At 40.4% G+C, this 19,921-nt stretch overlaps 1 protein-coding gene across 3 annotated transcripts in view; it reads left to right on the plus strand.

Annotated features, from left to right (window-relative positions):
* The first annotated feature begins 451 nt into the window (after nucleotides 1–451).
* The window catches only part of YTHDC2 (YTH N6-methyladenosine RNA binding protein C2), a 29,944-nt gene continuing 10,474 nt past the window's right edge, over nucleotides 452–19,921 (plus strand). For 2 of the 3 annotated variants that reach the window (XM_051642604.1, XM_051642605.1), the window contains exons 1-23: nucleotides 452–755; nucleotides 1,163–1,253; nucleotides 3,080–3,276; nucleotides 4,688–4,887; nucleotides 5,480–5,646; nucleotides 7,718–7,820; nucleotides 8,952–9,108; nucleotides 10,245–10,352; nucleotides 11,137–11,285; nucleotides 11,671–11,806; nucleotides 12,080–12,206; nucleotides 13,227–13,292; nucleotides 14,228–14,406; nucleotides 14,582–14,678; nucleotides 14,765–14,852; nucleotides 14,948–15,028; nucleotides 15,677–15,759; nucleotides 16,584–16,689; nucleotides 16,838–16,957; nucleotides 17,320–17,592; nucleotides 18,140–18,266; nucleotides 18,809–19,014; nucleotides 19,555–19,750. In XM_051642604.1, coding sequence (XP_051498564.1) covers nucleotides 566–755; nucleotides 1,163–1,253; nucleotides 3,080–3,276; nucleotides 4,688–4,887; nucleotides 5,480–5,646; nucleotides 7,718–7,820; nucleotides 8,952–9,108; nucleotides 10,245–10,352; nucleotides 11,137–11,285; nucleotides 11,671–11,806; nucleotides 12,080–12,206; nucleotides 13,227–13,292; nucleotides 14,228–14,406; nucleotides 14,582–14,678; nucleotides 14,765–14,852; nucleotides 14,948–15,028; nucleotides 15,677–15,759; nucleotides 16,584–16,689; nucleotides 16,838–16,957; nucleotides 17,320–17,592; nucleotides 18,140–18,266; nucleotides 18,809–19,014; nucleotides 19,555–19,750 — 3,247 coding nt within the window. In that variant the 5' untranslated portion in view covers nucleotides 452–565. The remainder of the gene's footprint in view (nucleotides 756–1,162; nucleotides 1,254–3,079; nucleotides 3,277–4,687; nucleotides 4,888–5,479; nucleotides 5,647–7,717; nucleotides 7,821–8,951; nucleotides 9,109–10,244; nucleotides 10,353–11,136; nucleotides 11,286–11,670; nucleotides 11,807–12,079; nucleotides 12,207–13,226; nucleotides 13,293–14,227; nucleotides 14,407–14,581; nucleotides 14,679–14,764; nucleotides 14,853–14,947; nucleotides 15,029–15,676; nucleotides 15,760–16,583; nucleotides 16,690–16,837; nucleotides 16,958–17,319; nucleotides 17,593–18,139; nucleotides 18,267–18,808; nucleotides 19,015–19,554; nucleotides 19,751–19,921) is intronic. The other variant, XM_051642606.1, reaches the window with a different exon arrangement.

Genomic DNA, 19,921 nt, shown 5'->3' on the forward strand with positions numbered 1-19,921 from the left:
GATGTATGCTGCCTTTTAATGCTTCTAATAAAAGTACATATGGGGTGATAGAAGGACACATAGTGATAGAAGGAAGTAACCCTTCCTCCAGCCATTACTTGTTTTGTGTAAGCCTTACCCCGAAGGCAAACCAGGAAACGGGATTTTTAAGTGTCTTACAAGTTCTTCATTTTAATAGGAAATTCTACAGCCAGGAATTTTTAGTACCAGAAAATGTGTAAAGAATATATGTAAGCTACCCTATCTAAGAACGTGGGCAGAAACAAAGGGGCGGGGCGCGGGGCGGGGCGGGGCGCGGGGCGGGAAGGCGCGCGCGGCTCCGCCGGTTGGCGCCTGCGCCCGCCCGCTGCGGCTGCACCGCGCCCCGCGCCCGGGGCGGAGCCCGGGGCGGAGCCCGCTCCGCGCGGCAGCGGGCGCGGGGGCCGGGCAGCCCCTCCTGCCGCCCCGCCCGGCGCGCGGGCCGCTCGGCGCTGCGGGACGTGTCTCCGCCCGCAGCGGTTGGCGGCGGCCGCTGCCCTCTCTGCCGTGCCGTGCCGTGCCGTGCCGTGCGGCCCCGCCGCGAACCATGTCGTGGCCCGGCGGCGTCTCCCCGCGGCAGCCCGGCGGGGGCTCGGGTGCCCCTGGCACGGCCGGCTCCGGCGGCCCCGCGGCGGGCCGCGGCCGAGGCAAGGGGCTGAAGGATATCCGCGTCGACGAGGAGGTGGAGATCGCGGTGAACCTCGCCCTGGAGCGGTTTCAGTACGGAGAGGAGAAAGGTGCGTGGCGGCAGCGCGGCCGCGGGGCAAGGGGTGTGTGTGCGGAGGGCGGCCCGGCGGAGGGGCGGGCGGGCCTGTCGCGGCGGGCTGGGGCGAGACGGGCGCTGGGCTGCGGGGGCCGGGGCGGCGGGGAGCGCCTGGGCCGGGCCGGGGCGGGAGGCGAGGCCCGGCGCGGGGGTGACGGGTGCCTGGAGCGGGGGCTCTCCGTGGGTGGGCCGGGTGAAGCCTCCCCGCGGCTCCTTGCTGCCCCGGCAGCGCGGCTCGGCAGTGAGCCCTGCGGCGCTTGCGGGTGCGGAAGCCCGGCAGTGTTGGTCCTGTTTGCGGAAGAGCTCGGCAGGTTTGGTCATAAATACGTCAGAAGTCCTGCGTGCTTGGTTTTTATGTTTGCTTTTCTGTTATCTTTGTAGAAATGGAGTTTCCTTCTTCTTTCACTAGTACCGAAAGAGCATTTGTTCACCGGCTGTGTCAGTCTCTGGGACTGATATCGAAAAGCAAAGGGTAAGCTGGAGTCTGATTTTATGTCTGACTTTATTTTTTTGTTCACATGTATGGAATTCTATGGCTGGCATGAAATGTTCTGTGTTTCTAGCACATCCTGCATGTTGCAGGGAATAGTACCAGAGAGAAAAGTTTAAGATAAAAGTGTCTTTGTGCTTTGCTTAACCACTTGTGTTTGAGGTAGCTTGCCCTTGTACTGCTTCGGGGATTTTGGGGGTCCGTTATTTCTCACCAGGGCCTGTTGTGTTTTTCATGCGCTGTTGTGTGCCTAAGAGTTTTTAGTAGAATCTCCTGTCTTGAGGTATGAGGTACTTCTGTTGAGAAGTGCAGGAGAAGAGGGTTGTTACGCAGGTAAGATGTTTCTGTCTCTTACCCTGCTCTGATCTTTTGAAGAGAAAAGTCATGTTTATAGACCTGGTGAGCTTCCCTGAAAGCTGAGAATCCGTTTCCCTTGGCAGTTCAGGTTGCAAAGCACCAGGAAAGGGAAGCTTCCAGGAAAGGCCCTGGCAGATGGAGTGTCATGTATGTATAACTTGTAATGTAGAACTGTTTTTATGCCTGTAGCGCCATTTGCTGTTCCTCATGTTTGACGATACTTCACGATTCTTGCAAAAGCAGCGTAAAATGCTGGTTTTCCGATCTACGCGTCAGTAGGGAGTAAGTGCTGTTCAGCGCAATGTTGAAGGTGTAGCTTGGTTTCAGAAGGTCTCATTCAAGCGTAGTGCTGTTCAAAGGAAGATACGCTTCCAGTGTGATTTTTGCCACAAGTGCTTGAGACGATACATTTGGCCAGGCTTTGTATCTGTGCGTTGTATTTTTGGAGCGTGGAGTGCTAGAAGGCCGTGTCAGGTGTGCATCAGTGGCTAAGAGGAATGTGCTCGGACCGAGTGGTGTCTGTGCTTAACTGTAACTGTCAAACTCTTTCTGGATCCAAGTTCCTTCTCTGTAGAGCTTTGTTTCTCTGAGCAGCTCCCTTGTAGATTCTGTGGTAGTTTTGGTGGTTGTTTTCAAAGAATCGTAGGATCCCTCAAGTCCAACTTCCTGGTCCTTGCAGAAGTACCTGAAAGTAAACCATATACCTAAGGGTGCCGTCCAGGCGTTCCTTGAGCTGTTCACAGTCTTGAGTGCTGTGAGCACCTCCTTGGGGAGCCTGTTCCAGTGACCCACCAGCCTGTCAGTGAAGAACCTTTTCCTGGAGTAAGGGCGGGAGCTGTTACTTGGGAAGCATAGGACAATATTTTCTGTTCTTAGGTTTTTCTTCTGAGTTAAACAAACATACCTGTTGTGGTTTTAACGCAACAGGCTACTAAACGTCATGCAACTGCTCACTTACTTTCTCCTGACCCCCCGGGCATGGGGGAGAGAATTGGAAATGTAAAGGTGGGTAACCCATGGGTTGAGATGAAAGCAATATAATAATTGCAATACAAGAAAATAGTCACAATCATAGGAATAATAGAGCAAAGTAATTGATGGAGCTGACTGTCTTTTGTGAAGCAAATGTAGTGATCGACCTTTAACAGAAAGGTAGTGGAGCAGTTACCAAGGCCTAGTTGTAAGGCTGTGCTGGGCATAGTCATCCAGAGCCTGTAGTGTGTGTGTGCTACACAACCTCGTGTGAGTAGAGGATGGGTTTGACGGTGGATGTTGTGGATGCTGCTGTTGCTTTGGTGTGTGTTCTGCTACGTAGTGCATGCTTTGGAAGTTTCAGGACATTATATTGGAAAATAACCTGCTAGCTAACTGGAAAGAGTTATGGTCAGAGATCATTACATGGAGGTAAATAGGTTTACTTATTCCTAAAATATTATTTTTTTTTCTCCCAGAAAAGGGGCGAATCGATACCTGACTGTAAGGAAGAAAGATGGATCAGAACTGACACATGCAGTTATGACTTGTTGCTTGGCTCCCAGCACAAAACATGCGATCCGGAGTTTAATTCAGAGATTTCCTGTCACCAGTAAAGAACGAACAGAACTTCTGCCGAAGACAGAGCGAGGAAATGCTCGTGCTGTTGAATCTGGTATGTTCAGTGTGTCTTCGGATAGGGACTTGTGAATCAGTACTGTTTAAAAAAAGGCAGCAATTGCCAACCCATCCCCAAAACAAACCCCTTTCTTTTCTGTCTCCTTTCCCCTCCCAACTGACGCTCTCCTCTGCAAACAAGTCTGCCAATTTTCTTGAATCTTAACTGTTAATATGGAGTCTGTCAAAACTGTTGTAGTGAGGGACATAGGAATTCATGTCAGCCGCGTTCCACCGTCTCCCGTGTGTCAATTTATTTTTGAGTCTTTAAGCCACTTCCAACCAGATTTATTTGGAAGTAGCTTTCTGAAATGGGAGGTGAAATTGAAGAGACAAGTGTTACCGTGATTGCCATGTAAGAACACCCTTATACGAAAATGAGTGACTGTCTGCTTGAAGAAATGAAAGTTCTTGGTAAAAAACGCTAATTTTTTGTTTCGCTGTCTTCTAAAATGGATTTTTTCCAGAGGAAGCTACTGTCTAGACTTCTGAATTTCTACAATATGAAAGAGTTCGCTGGAACACAAACTTCTAATACGCTGTGGGTTTTTTAGACGGTGCTTTTAACAAGGTTATTGCTGTAGCAGTTGAGTGCTAGGAGTTGAGTTGTGCTTCTTTGCGCAGAGCTGTGTGTGGTGCACAGAAAACACTTGTAAAGATGTATCATGTTTCATTGGATATTTCTGATTTATGACAATTCATGCTGGAAAATAATTTTTAAGGAATCATCAAATAACATTTACAACACTGAATTTGAAGCAGTCTTCTCTCAAGACGTGCTGGTTCTTTGCGTACTTAGGTGTTGCTATCTAATACATCTAATACTGTGCTGTGTGGGTCGAGGGGTCTAGATGTGGCGTGGTTCAGTTTGTGTGTTGTAAAGGAAATCTTACAGGCTGGAGCGATAGTTTATGTAAGACTGACTGACAGGAGGTCATATGAGAGCAGGGAGGATGTGAAGGAAGGCGTATGAATCAGGTGAAGTTACCTTTTCCTCAGAAGACGTGCTTGTCAGTTTGGAGTAACTTAAGTGTTTAACTATGCACTGAGTTTTTCTAGACACGATACAAAGGCCATGAGAATATGCCAGGTTGCTTTTCTCAGGCTTAGTTTCTGTTTCTCCTTTTGCTCTTCACGATCTTTTTTGACTTTGAGCAATAATACTCTGGGATAGTCTTTTTTGTGTAAAACATGTATGAAGATAATGACTCCTTTGAATAATTTTTCTTTCAAGCACCATAACAGGATGAGAGCTATAAATATGGCTTTTAAATGTGTGATGGGTTTGTCACTTTATCTACAGAGATGCATATAAATCGGGAATGTTCATTTACTGTTTGATTTTTAAGGAATGTATTAATGACCTTCTTTTCTACCTGTCCAAGTAAATTGTTGAATTCTCTTTACAGAAAACAGGGAAGTGAGCAAGACAAGCGGGCGACTTAACAATGGTATCCCACAGGTCCCAGTGAAAAGAGGGGAGTCGGAGTTTGATTGCTTCAGGCAGTCACTGCCAGTTTTTGAAAAACAGGAAGAAATTATCAAAATCATAAAGGACAATAAAGTTGTTTTAATTGTAGGAGAGACTGGATCAGGAAAAACTACTCAGGTAATGTTTCTTGAATGAAATGAAAAGGATAACAGTATTTCTACAAAACTTATGCCAATTTTGGAATGTTTATGTAATAAGGGATTTCTTTATGGTAGCTTTAAGCCTTTGGTTTTTCGTGTAGAGTTGAAAGTCTTGTGTTCTGATTCGCTTTCTCGCTTTTGAAATGCTGAGCCAGCAGAGGCTTACTAGAAGTTTCAATGGTTCTGCACGGTTTTCTGATAGATACTAGTTTTTCATTAAAATAATATAAAATATTGAAGGGAAAGTAGCCGTGACTTCCTTCTAAAACTAATTCTGTTCTTAGTAGCCAGAATATTCTAGAGTATTACCGTGTCAAAATAAAAGATTAACTGCAGGGGTTTTTTATAGATTTCTCTGAAGCAGGAGAGCAGTTTCATTTAATATATTTTTTTAACCAGATTAAACTTAAAATCAGGAATTTGTTTTTCCTGTCTTTCTGCCCCTTCAAGAATGTTTGCAATGATAATTCTATTGTGAATCCTTCTGCAACATGTGTGATACTGAGAGGCAGTCCAAAAGCTGTAACTTTATCAAACTTAAAAAGTAAATTGAAACAACTTCTTTACAGATTCCTCAGTTCCTCCTTGACGACTGTTACAAAAATGGAACGCCCTGTCGTATATTTTGCACTCAGCCGAGACGTTTGGCAGCTGTTGCTGTGGCTGAAAGAGTGGCAGCAGAAAGGAGAGAAAAGATTGGCCAGACAGTTGGCTATCAAATCCGACTAGAAAGCAGGTACTGGTGATATTTCTTAAAGCAAATTGATCCTGTGTTGGTGTCTTTATTCTTGTGTACATTGGAACTGCAGTGTATTAGGGATGCAGCCTAGTAAAAGCTAGAGGTCTGCAAGCTTGGAAGATAGAGCATTCTTTACTGATACAGTGTGGGGTGTATTTATTCTTTTCCAACTCGTATGTTTAGTGCAGTGAGTGATAAAAAAAGTGGAGATTTCTAGGTCACCAGAGGAATTTGTTCCTACAAGAGAGCAGGAATGGATTGAAGTCTGAAGAGTGTGTTGTGGTTTCTAGATTCTTTGAACTGTGCAGATAGTATTTCCAGCTCGGGCAAAGAAGATGTGAGCTGGAGGTCTTTATAAAGGAGTCTATTAGCTCCAGGACGATTTCTGGAAGGCTGTGAAAGAGAGTGGAGATGGATAATCTGTGTTGGATATGTTCCTTGAATTTAATGTCAGAGGATTTTTAAGGGAAGGGGTGAATTCCAAACTTAAAAAAAAAAATACACGTGTGATAGCAACTAAGGTGATGTCTTACAGAGAAGAAATGTAGAGGCTGGAGCACTTGCCAGAGGAGACTGATGCAGAGAAGTCATAGAGAACCTCAGCCGTCTCGATATCCTGTGTAGCTAGGTCTCCTTTTTCCTTCAGGAGAGGGCCTACGTTTTCCTTGGTTGTCCTTTTTTTCCCCAGCATACCTGTCGAAGCTTTAATTGTAAGTGGGATTTGGCTCTCCTAACCTGATCCCTGGCTGCTCGGACAGCCTCTCTGTAGTCCTTCCAGGGTATCTGCCCTAGTTTCCACCCCCTGTATGCTTCCTACTTGAGTTTGAGCTTTTCTAGGAGCTGCTTGCTCCTCCACCGTGGCCTCCTGGAATTTTAACCTGACTCTTAGTAGGGAAGCATTGCTTTTGGGTCTGGAGGAGGTGATCCTTAAATATCAGCCAGCTTTTATGGGCCCTTCTTCCCTCCAAGGTGTTATTCCATTACACTCTCTTGAACAGATGCCTGAAGAGGCTGAAATCTGCCCTTCCGAAGTCAAGGGTAGTAAGCTTGCTGGTAGCCCACCTTGCTGCCCTAAGGACCTTGAACTCCACCACTTCATGGTCGCTACAAGCAAGGCTGCCCTTGAGCTTAGCATCTGTCACCAGCCCTTCCTTGTTGGAGAGGACAAGGTCCAGCATAGTGCCTCTCCTTGTTGGTTCCTTGATTACTTGGAAGTTGTCATCAGCACACTCTAGGAACTTCCTGGATTGTTTATGCTTTTGGGAGTTGTCCCTCCCAACAGACGTCAGGGTGGTTGGAAGTCCCCCATGAGTACCCTGGTCACAACCCCGATTCTCTGTCCCACTGCACCACTCAAGGGGGAGGAGTTAGAGAGTTTGGAAGTAAAGTGAAGCCCAGTAAGAAGAGCAGGGGTGGGGTGCAGGTGCTTTAATGTTTGTTTCTATTTCTTATTATCCTACTCTGATTTGATTGATAATAAATTAAAATAATTTCCCCAGGTTGAGTCTGTTTTTTGCCCGCGGTGGTAACTGTGGAGTGATCTCCCCTTGTCCTTTTCTCAACCCATGAACCCTTTTTATATTTTCTCTCTGCTGCCCAGCTGAGGAGGGTACTGCTAGAGTGGCTTTGGTGGGCTCCTGGCATCCAGTCGGGGTCAACGCACCACATACGGGCAAATAGGAAGACGGTATCTAAGCATATGCTGAAGAATTGGAGCCTGTTTTTCCAAACCAGTCCACACTGAATTTTCTAGTGAATTAAACAACATGGGGAGATTCTCAAGGTTCAGTTTCATTTGCTTATGTATTTGAAGCAGTTTGGTTTCTTACTTTGTTAATGAATTAATTGTCTGAAATGTTGCTGTATAAGCACTTAAGATTCTGTGGGAATTCTCTAGGAATAGGTGTGGTTTAAAAACAAATTCTATGTGTGTATTCTTTGGTGAGTGAACTGTAATTCCACTTCCGGTGAGCAGCTTTTCAGTCCTTTGGTTTTCAGCAAAGAGTGGGAAGGTAGCAGTATTTAAAAGTTAGAAACAACTGCAGTATCTTTATGAACTCTTCTGCAGGGTTTCTCCAAAGACGCTCTTGACGTTTTGCACTAATGGCATCCTGCTTCGCACGCTAATGGCAGGAGACAGCACCCTATCAACTGTGACACATGTTATAGTGGTAAGAGCCCTGTTGTATTTCGTGGGAGGTGGAGCAGTATGTATTACTTGTTAATTGGAAAAGGAGATCCGAGTTGTCTTAATTAGCTGAACATTTCAGGTTGGGTTAGACTGAGTTTAATGTTAAAGGCTTCCTGAGTATTACAGCATATGCTGTTTTTTTCTGTGTAAAATGTCTTCATTGAGGTTCAAGTCAGTACCTAATTTTGGAATCGTGATGCAGTTGTGAAGGACAGAGCTGTAAATGTTTCCAAACTGTCTCTGCCAGAAAGCAGATAAGCTTAGGGAGGCTTGGGTACCTACGAATCAATCAGAATTTCTTGTATCATGCACTTGTTTGAGTAGTAGCGGGTTTGCAGTCCACTTTTTTGTCCAAATCTTTTTAGGTAATGAGTAATCTAATTTTCAGCAGAGGAATATTAACCTGTGTTCACTGACAATTGTGTGAATATTCTCACTGGGGAGTTTGATAAGTCAGTGGAACCAGAGTGTTCACTGCAAGATTAAGTGTCCACTGCTGAATACAGAAAAATTGATGATAATTGTAGGTGCCTGCCTATTTATCAACATGGGAAGAAGTGTGAAAATGATGTATACCTTCTTGAGTTCAGCCTAAGCCCGTTGCATTTCGATCCCTGCTTCATGTATTCATAATACAAAACTAAGCAGAAGACACCAACAAAGATGGTTAATCAGTCATGATGATAAACTTTGTGCATGACTTATGCTCTAAGCAATCATAACTTTTTTCTGATCACGTGGTATCATACTTTATTTTTAAATGGTCACCAATTTATGAAAATAAGATTTGTAGGATTAGTGGTTTGTCCTCTTCAAAATAAAATTCAAAGATAAGAGTTAGAAAAATTTCAGAAGTTCACTTTAACCTCTGAAACCAAGGTGTACGTGGCTTGTTCATTACCAGTGCAGTTTGCTCTAATACATGCATAAAACTTTTTGAATTATTTGTTGACTTTTGGGTAGTTTTAAATGAACTCCTTACTGAACTAGACTGACACATTTTAATGCATCTACAATGTATCAGAAAATTACATGGTTTAGTTTTAAAATCAGTTTGTATTTGTGAAAAGTTCTAATCTTGAGTCTGTTGTTTTTTTCCCTTTTGTTATAGGACGAAGTACATGAGAGGGATAGGTTCAGTGACTTCCTGTTAATAAAACTGAGAGATGTGTTGCAAAAACAGACTAACTTAAAATTAATTATTTCTAGTGCTGCTCTAGATGCAAATCTCTTTATTAGGTATTTTGGAAGTTGCCCAGTAATACACAGTAAGTATTTATGTAAACTTTAAGTCTTGGGGCAGGTATATTCATATTTAAAAGATACTATTAAGCTGCAGTGAACCATTGTGAGCAAGGGAGCATGTTAAATAGACCGAGTGTTACAGCAGTGCTTCTTATTTGATCATTTTTGTTGTTTCTTAACTATTTGCATCTACTTCAGAGAGAATTTAAGAATAAAGAGAGTTTAGATACTTTATCGGTTAATGTAATTAAAAAGATTTGATCCTCCTTCAACAATTTATCTGTCAAAATCCCAACCACAGGTTGTGGTTCTTGTAGTACACGTAGTCAGTGTTGGAAGGCTTACTCCATGATGGCTTCTAAAAATACGTGAATTGTAGCTTGTTCTTTCTGGAAAAAGGCAAGTCCTGGGTGATTTCAATTCAGTAGTGGTGAATGTCTGCTAAGAGACCAGAAATCAAATTCTAGAGGTTTGAATTCTTCCTGTGAAAAACAATTCTTTAATGTCTATAAATAAGCTCTAGAAGAGAGTGATACTGAAAAAGAAATTAGTTTAAATTAGGAGGTAAAGACCATTGAAATGTCTCATTTATGTGGAAGTATTCAGTAAAGAAAGACCGATTTGGTTCAAGGATTGAGGGAATTAAGAGAAGTCCCACCTCCTTATGTACTTCTAACGAGAAAAGTATTTTAATGCAAAGGTGGCAGACTGCTTGTGGGATCTTGCACTAAAGCTACATCCATTGCTGTTGTGTTTTATAATCCAGTTGGCAGTCTTACACAGTGAATTCTTTTCTGTGACCTTAAACAAAAACGGCTATTTTTTTGTTCTTATGTTTATGAAATTGCTATTACTAACTAAGACTTGTGAGCATCTCCTGCTATAACACTTACTAGAATTGAAGAGGTTAATGAGAAACAAGGCACCCAGTAGATGTTTTCCTTTTGAAATGTTTTGGGTTTTGGTCCGGTAATCTTAGAAAATGAACTCCTACTGAAGATATTCTTACCATACTTTTCAAATAAAGTAGTAATTCCTTGAATAAGGCCCTAATAATGTTTGTTTGATGTTTAACGTTGACAAAAATGTTTTTTGAAGATGGAGATTATAAGTGATGCTAGGGAATAGCTAATGTTTTGTTAATGACTTCTACTTTCAGTACAAGGAAGACCTTTTGAAGTTAAAGAGTTGTTTCTGGAGGACATTTTACGAAGCACTGGGTATACAAACAAAGAGATGGTAAAGTACAAAAAGGAGAAGCAGCGAGGTTGGTGGAGTTTTTAATTATTAGGGTTGGCCTGAGTCTCATTGAATGATGGGTTTGCATTATTCATCTGGATTATGTAACTTAAAAGAAAAACCAAGAATCACAAAACCCCCTCAAATTTTCTTTCAGTGATTCTGTTCTTTTTGCTTTCAGTTGTTAAATGTTATATTTTTCCTAATTATTACGGAGTAGCATTCCATCTGATTTGGGGCTTTGTTTATAGAAGCAGAAGATACTAGTTGCTGTCCCTTGGGTGCAAAATTCAGTGCAGTGCAGCCATTAAAGAATACACGATTTTGTATATCGTGCATAGAAGTGGTTTCTATTAGTAACATTTTTCATTGCGTTCTTCAGAAATAGATGTATTTCATCTGTGCAACTGAGAAGCATTTACACACTTGAACATAATGTAGTTGTTTTTCAACTGATTAAGTAGGTACGTTATTTGCGAAGTTTTCCTGATGACTGAAAGTAATGGTCTTAGTGTGTATTTTTTTAAAAAAGTGCCCAAACTAAAGTTATAGCATGCAGTCTTAACTGTGTACAGTGTCGCTCAGCTCAGATAACTGATTTTTTCTCAGTGTTCTTAGAGCAGATGTTTGCAATGGCACACTTTGGGTGTGCCAACTGGAATTTATGTTGGAGTGGTAGCAACGTTCTAGATTATATAAAAGAGATCGGATGGGTAAAACTTTGACTTGATGGGAACTTCTTTTTGTATCTGAAAATAATGGATATTAAGATGGCTGTAAAACTTTCTTTGGAAATACTTTATGCATTCTAGAAGAAAAACAGCAAAGCACTCTTACCGAATGGTGTTCTGCTCAAGAAAGTAGTAGCAAACTGGAATCTCAGAGGCAAAGATCTGTCCCAAGTGCACCTGAAGACTATAATCTGTTGGATGATAGTGGTGACACAGTATTTAATCAACTGGTAAGTTTTTCCCTTTGTTGGAAGAGGTGTTTAACTCTGGCTTATAGTATTGCTGCTCGTGTAAAATCTATTTTCTAAAGATATTATTTCTGTAGAGGATATTAATATAATTTAAAACTTTTTTTTTTAGCACGAGCTACTCTAACTGAAGTGTGCTTGTCAGGTCTGAGGGTAGTACACAACTTTTGTTTAGGTCAAGTGGCTAGGCTGCCATTGTTTAAAGTACTTGCATATGATACAATAGATGCTTTAGTAGATACCTGAATGCTGTATTTCTCATTGTTGCTTGGAAAACTAACTGTTGAAATTCTTTGTTTCTAATGCATGAAAGTAAAGAAAAACTCTTTGAAGAGCTGAATCTTTCAATATTATTTTTTGTCTTCAGACTGAAAAAGATTCAAATTGCCTTGAGCCATGGCTAATAAAAGAAATGGATTCTTGTCTTTCTGACATCTGGTTGCATAAAGATGTTGATTCGTTTGCTCAAGTGTTCCATCTCATTTTAACTGAAAATGTTAGTGGTAAGTTTATTATCTTACTACATTATGGAAAAGGAGCCTATTGAAAAACTGAACAGGGTTAGCAGATGTAATGAATCCTGTACTTATTTGTTGTTGTACTTACTCAGAAGTACTGGCAGATGTTACGTTTCTCAAATACTGTTAAAATCGCTGTCTCGTAGGAAGAAGAGAGAAAACTCCTCTTTGGGCTGTGTTTTGGAAGTCATATTCGTGCTACGTTTAGATGGAAAAATAGCGTAATTTGTATTGGTGTTTCTGATTTGTACTTCTCAGTTGATTATAGGCACAGTGAAACCAGCGCGACTGCACTCATGATTGCTTCAGGGAGAGGCTTTCTGAGCCAAGTAGAACAGCTGATCAGTATGGGAGCAAATATCCACTGCAAGTCATCCAATGGCTGGTAAAAACAAACAGATAAACTGGAAGATATATTTATTTGCCAATGTACAAATGGGAAAGCAAATGAAAGGTTCTAGAAATTTCTGACTTACTCAACTACTGCAAGCAGTTTTGACAGTCTAGACGATTTCTAACTTACGTTTACCATGTTGTTCATCTGTAAATGCTAAGTTGAATTCTTAGTTAAACAGTCTTGAATCTGGGATACGCTCTTGGTTTCAATGAGTCTGATTTAACACACCGCTTAGCAGAAAACCTTGAGTCTTTTGTCACTGGTTTGATTAAATTAGACCCAAAGTGTTTGGCGACTCAGTTGAAGAGAGTAACCTATATTGAATTTAAAACCAGTGTATTACAGGTCCCGAGATCTTTTTGTTATATCTGTAGATGTTGTTGCATATAAAAATATTTGTGACTCTGTAGAAATTGAGATTTTTGTGACCGTCAAGTGTGTCTTCATCTAAACAGGGAACTAGAGTAAATAATTGTATTATGGAAAGGTAAAAATTAAGATTCCAGGGGTCTGATACTCGAAACTGCCATTTGAAGAACTTGGGAAAGAGCAATTCAGGAGGAAAAGGGAGTGAACTGTATTGTGAGGAGGGAAACTTCTGTATGAAGTCAAAAAGTCTAATGTTTTCACATGTTTTGGAGAAAAATATTGGGGAGGTGGCTTCTCAGGGTGGTTTAAAGTTGCTACTAAATGGTACTGCAAAGTGTCGTGGTTAATCTCTGTGCAGGAGGGTGTGGGTTTTGAAGAAATGGCCCATTTCCTTTTGCAAGTTTGTACTTTTGTGTAAGAAGAGATTCTTGGTGAAGAATTGCAGTTACCTAAAAATGATACCGCTGGTACACCTGTTCATACACTTCAGAGTGGGAAGTTGCAGATACAGCAATAACAGCACTTACTTAACAGTAATGCAGAAATGGATACAAAAGAGTGGTTTCAGCTGTCTCTTGATGCGTTGTTCGTGTGTATCTTTTGAAGTGAGAAGTGAAGAATTACTTGCTTCTCTTTCAGGATGGCTTTGGACTGGGCAAAGCGCTTTGGACAGACAGAGGTTGTTGACCTCTTGGAGTCCTACAGGTAACCTGTAACTACTTTGCAGAAATAGTTATATAACGTGGTGAAGGGAAATGTATGTTTTGTCTTGTTTCGATCAGGACAGTTTTTAGATTTTTGTGCCTTCAAATGTAGCCCAAATAGCAAGATTTTAATAGAGAGATCTTTTGAAAAAGTTGTTTGTTAAAACAAGTTTGTTCGTATTCAGTATCAGTGATAATGTTTGCACAACTCCTAGGGTAAATACATTTCTAATGGTGCAGGACTTCTTTTATGTTACTGGAGTTTACAATCTTGATATGCATATTCCTATCATGATTGTGTAGCCAGGGAGGGTGGGATTATAAGTAATTTAAACAAACACGCAGAGGAATGTCAGTTGTATACCATATACTCTTTTAATTTCAGATACCTATTTGGGAAACAAATACATTGTGTGTTTTTATCTCTATATTAATGCATGATAACCACAGTAAAGGAACTTTATATGAGTGGCATGTACACTAGACCATTCAAGAAGTGTTTTTTTTAAATTAACTTACAGTTATCATAGTTGAGTAACAGTTTGGTAGGGACCTGTATTATTATAATTTGTCTTTGTGTAGTTTCTGTTAGTAAAGTACCTTCTTAACTGTTAGGGAAGTGTTTTGGAAAAGACATTTCTTTTAAATATTTCCTTTACAAATGTGTCTTTATAGTTTGAGTTCTGTCACCTTTTCTTATGGTTTAAATGTAATGAAGTTAGTGCTAAAAACCGAAGTTGCGTGCTTTGCTTGAAAGTTAATGCTTTAGCAAGTGAACAGTAACAGTGTTGTGGAGATGCTGTTCTGCTGCACTTCAAGAACAGAATTGGAGAAGGGAGGTCTTGTTGATCTTGATCTGAGTTTGAATTGATGGCTGAATGCAAACCCAAAGCAAACAACAACCTTGACTCTGGCCTTTGTATTTGTATATTTTAGTACTTCAGTGGAATTTGGAAATCTGGATGAAAATTCTCTAGTCCAAACAAGTGGTAGTGACCTTAGTGCAGAAGACAGAGAACTGTTGAAAGCTTATCATCACAGTTTCGACAGTGAAAAAGTGGATCTGGACCTGATTATGCATTTACTTTATAACATCTGTCATAGTTATGATGCTGGTAGGTATATAGGCACACAGCCAATACATTGCTGTGGATTCAGCTTCTGATGAATTGTGGTCTTTTTTCAGTAATACCTAATTACCAAATACGTTCTGCGTGCTGATGTTTGCAGTACTGACGTATATTTGAAGGGGATTTTCTGTTTAACTCTGCAAAACAACTTCTTTTGTAGGAGCGATTTTAATTTTTCTTCCTGGATATGATGAGATAGTTAGCCTGAGGGACCGGATCCTGTTTGATGACAAGAGATTTGCTGATAATGCGCACAGGTAAAGCCTCTCATTTCTGTGGTTGTGTTGATTTTCTTACTGTTTCTTTTGAAGATCGTCAAATTGTGCTTTTTGTCTTGCATTAGATACCAAGTTTTCATGCTTCATTCAAATATGCAGACTTTGGATCAGAAGAAGGTGCTTAAAAGTCCACCTTTTGGCGTCCGCAAAATAGCAAGTATCGGGAAGCTTTGTCAGACGTTACGTTGATCTATTTTGTCTTCGCTTTAACAGATACTAAGTGCTGTTTGTTTTGTTTTTATTTTCAGATTCTTTCTACTAATATTGCAGAAACCAGCGTAACAATCAATGATGTTGTGTATGTTATTGACTCAGGCAAAATGAAGGAGGTACGACTTGCTTAAGCTTTCTTTGGGAAGTGAGCTTTTTATGGTAGGCTGAAACCTAATGTATGTCAAGCAACAAAACTCACTGAGAAGTTTTGGCGCCCACGTGTCTTACAACGTATACTGTAAATAGCTAGCTGTTTGAAACTGTAAAAGCTGCTGCCCATTGATATATCGATATATCTTCTTTTTATTGCTTTTTAAAGTTTAGTACTTGTTTCATTTTTAAAACAAATCCATCAGTTTAGACTGCCAAGCTCCTGAGACATGGAGAACACTACTGTTTCCCTTGACCCTACTTTTGGGTCTATCCCAAATCCATTACAATTTTAAGCATTGTTTTTGATGTGTTGATTACCCACTCCCTAGTTACTCTTGATATAGAAGTGCGTAACGTAATGAGGCAGCCTAAGACAGAACTAGCTGTTGACTAGAAAACTGTGTAGCACAAAGATGATGCGAGGCAGGTAGCATAAATTGACTTGAAGCCAAGTGCTTTAGACCATACCCTTTTGTCGGAAGGTGCCGCTGCTTATTGTTTTATTTTTAATTTTTTTAGAGAACTTTTGTTGATGATCTAAATCATCAGTGCTGGTTGTTTCAGGTACCTTATTTAATCTCGTTTTTCTATTCCTTGCTTTGCTTTTACAGAAGTCGTTTGATGCATTGTGTTGTGTCACAATGCTAAAAATGGTGTGGATTTCAAAAGCCAGTGCTATCCAGAGAAAAGGCAGGTAATAAAAGCTTCATACTGAGCTTTATTTTGCAGATATCCGCTGTCTTGTTTGTTAATGAAAAAGTAAACAAAGCAATAGCAGTCAGACTGGGTAGCGTTACTAGCCTAGTCCAGTGCTGTGCTGGACAATGGCCAATGCTAATTCTGTGCAGAAGAGTATGGGTCAGCATGTATTTCCTGGGAGGAGTTTGCCAAATTGTAGATAAATGGCATTCAGAAATTTCCCAAAGCTTACGTTAGGTCCAAGTTGTTTTCCCTCCGCGAGCTTGTTCTCCTTCCTCTTTCACTCGTGTAGCACCAACAGCCAGGATGTCCAATAAGATGTGTCACAATTTATCTGTGGGCAAAGGGCTTCCTGTTGCTACTACTCAACTGATGCCTCTTCGGCCCTGTTAGAAGAGACGTTGAGCATTTATTCCGTGTTCACCTCTCCAGACTATTAATGACTTAATGGGCCGTTACCATGTTCTTTCTAGCACTGAATGAGGGCTAAGAGAATATGTAGCAGCAAATGCCTGTGTTTGATGGCATGACATTATCATTAACTTTCAGAAATTGGAGCATGAGTGTGAGCGTTTTCTGTCTCTTGTCTCCGTACTCACAAGTTGTTTGGTTTTCATTTGACCTTTGACTCTCAAAGTAACTTCCAGTTGTTTGAGGATGTAAAGTGAAAGGAATGAAGTTCACAACTTTGTATTCCTTAAAGCAAAGGACAGTTGAGATTTGCATTGGTTTTTGTGTATATGTGTTAGTTTGGGGGTTGTTTGTTTTTTAAAAAAATAAATTCTAGTTTTGAAATCCTTGCCATATTTTATTTTCAAGAGCTGGACGCTGTCAGCCTGGAGTCTGTTTTCGTCTCTTCAGCAGGCTCCGATTTCAGAATATGCTGGAATTTCAGACTCCAGAACTTCTCAGAATGCCGCTTCAGGTGCACGTTTGTTTAGAAATTATAACTTTAAAAAATGTATTGTCATCAAACCATAGTGCTAACTCAGAAAAAGTGTTTGGTAGTTGGTTTTTGTTTTTGTTTTTGTTTTCCACAATTGTAACAATTTTTTTTTCTTTTTAACTTGCAGGATCTTTGTTTACACACAAAACTTCTGGCTCCAGTTAATTGTCCGATTGTTGACTTTCTTATGAAAGCACCTGATCCTCCACCAGCTTTAATTGTGAGAAATGCTGTGCAGATGCTTAAGGTCGGCAGAGAAGTAGATGTAGATGGGAATTGTATTTTATTCTATTTTTGGGGTGTGGCAGGGTATCTCACTGAGTTATGTTTGTACTGAGACTGTTGTGCAGTTACTTCAGGATGTTCTGAGTTTTCTGTGTATTGCTGATTTTCATTTGTGTTAGGGTGTATTTTTCCATGTTAAGGGAAGAGAGTGCTTGAAAATCTTGTCTGACACTGTTAAGAGTTGGACTTGCTTTCTTAGGGCTTAGCGACAATCTGGTCGATAATCCAGTATTCACATTATCTCTGCTTTTACTGTAAGTTACTTTTACCCACTTCCCACGCTCCCCACTCTGTCTTTTTATTTTTTTTTTATTTTTCAAACAGACAGTAGATGCCATGGACCCTTGGGAAGATCTCACTGAACTTGGTTACCATCTCACTGAGTTACCAGTAGAGCCACACCTTGGTAAAATGGTGTTGTGTGCTGTTGTTTTGAAGTGCCTGGATCCTATTCTCACTATTGCTTGCACTCTTGCATATAGAGACCCTTTTGTCCTTCCTACACTTGCCTCTCAAAAGCGTGCAGCCATGCTGTGTCGAAAACGTTTTACTGCAGGAACATCTAGTGACCATATGGCACTTCTCAGGGCTTTCCAGGTATTCATTTCATCTCCAGAAAGACTACTAATAGCAATAGATGAGATGTCAAAGTAAATGATATACCAGTCAAGTTGAATGTAGAATAATAGACTATGATTAAATCTTTAGAGAAGAAGATTTATTTTTGTCTGGTGGCTTGCCTTCATATTGGTCTCAACTTTGTGAGGGAACTTTTTTTTTCAGATTCTGTTGTTTATATTTTCAAACCTGGTTTTGTTCTTAAATGTTCTAACAAGGTGTCACATTATATCCTACTATACTGGTAACTTAAGATAATAATCTTAATGTAGTGATCTTTATAATAGCCTAATATAATGATCTAATAATAATGATAATGTAATTATCATTATGGTAACTTAGGGGATGGCTAAAGAGAATCTAGTACTTAACCAGAAAAAATTGTCTGGTTTGATACATTTCCTTTCTTTCAGAATGTTTTTTGCCTTGGTTTTATTGACATAGATGTAGTTCTTTTTAAAAAGTACGTTTTTGAACGTTAGCTAATCAAATCTGTAGGCAAATTTAAATAAATGGCTCTTGACAGGCATGGCAGAAGGCACGCAGTGATGGCTGGGAGAGAGCCTTCTGTGAAAAGAACTTTCTGTCTCAAGCCACGATGGAAATAATCGTAGGAATGAGAACACAGTTGCTTGGTCAGCTTAGAGCCTCAGGTAAGTAGCTTGGAACAGATTTTAACGTGGTTTTGAAGTCAAGTGTACTTGTATATACAAGTGTGTATATATATATATGCAAGTATATACAAATTGTGACAAGAATAGGTTCACGGGTGTAATTTTCCTTCCTTAATTTGAAACAGACCAATATACATTCGTGCTGGGCATGGTACAGATGCTAGAGTGAGGAAGTGTGGCTGGGGAACAGCTGGTCTAAGTGATAGCTCCCTGATTGTTATACGTGCCAGTGGCTTTCAGTGTGAGACCTGTTTTGTGGGACCTCTCTGTTCTAACAAATTATTTCTGTAGGAAATGTCGTTGTGTTGTAGCAAGTAATTATATTCAATGTTAGTATAAAACCTCTTATCAGGGAGGATTTGAGTATAATGGCTTCTTCTTGGTGGTGTTAAGATTGGCAGTAGTGAAAAAATGCAACGTATTTGTAGTTAGTTTTTCATTTTAAAATGCCTTTTGAGAAGCAAAAAAGTAGATGGCAAATACAAACAAACAGACAGATTTTTGTCCTTTTCTTTCTTCAGGTTTTGTTAGAGCCAGAGGAGGAGCCGATATTAGAGATGTTAATACTAACTCTGAAAACTGGGCTGTAGTTAAAGCTGCCTTAGTGGCTGGTATGTACCCCAACCTGGTGCATGTAGACAGGGAAAATTTGGTCTTGACTGGACCAAAGGAGAAGAAAGTGCGATTTCATCCTACCTCTGTTCTTAGTCAACCTCAGTATAAAAAGGTAAAATAACTTAATTTTTTAGTTCACAAAAAAGAGCACTGTATTCTGTGAAACCTATTGTGTCTCTTCATAGCTGTCAGTACCTTAAAAGCAGCGTGTGTATTAAACACTACGTTTTTAGAAAATATTTTTCCTGGCAGTTGATAAAGTGCAGAAGTGGAGTTGGTTTATTTTTCCAGTATTAGTCATTGCAGTGTATTTCAGTTAGTCCTTCTTCCAGATGGCACGAATCAAATTTGTAAAAAAAATCTAGTCATGAAACTGTTTCAAACATTCAACAATCCCTGCTTGTAATAGGAAGAAATACTGCTCTTAAGTGGATTTTAAATAAGTCCTTTTAAAGCAAAATACTTTATTTCAATATGGTAGGATGATTGGTGAATCTGGCGGAATTCTCTCTTGCTTTCTGGTTGTGGATGTAAGTTTTTATGCATATTTATGCATTTATTTCTACCTGTATTTAAAGGCGGGAATATGTTAACATGGATTTTAATTGCAAGCAGAGGGTAGAATAGCCTGGTCTTACTTGCTCTTGTACAGATTCCACCAGCAAATGGGCAAGCTGCAGCAGTTCAGGCACTCCTCACAGACTGGCTTATATATGATGAAATGACGAGAGCTCACAGGATAGCAAATATCAGGTGCTGTACCGTGGTAACACCTGTCACTGTGTCACTCTTCTGTGGACCAGCAAGATTACCAAGTAACGCTTTGCAGGAGCCTTCATCCTTTGGAGGTATAGTGGGCTTTGGATTTGGAATGTTTCCATTGGAACTTAATACATGAAACGCGTATTTTTCAGAAATAGGCAATACGTTGTTGCGTATGATAATTCGTAAAACGACAGAGCTAGAATTTCTGCAGATGTTCAGGAGTAGTTTATTAGTTCTGTAGTAATTAGTAATGT

This window comes from Apus apus, chromosome Z (genome assembly GCF_020740795.1).
Source record: "Apus apus isolate bApuApu2 chromosome Z, bApuApu2.pri.cur, whole genome shotgun sequence".
NCBI classification, from domain to species: Eukaryota; Metazoa; Chordata; class Aves; order Apodiformes; family Apodidae; genus Apus; species Apus apus.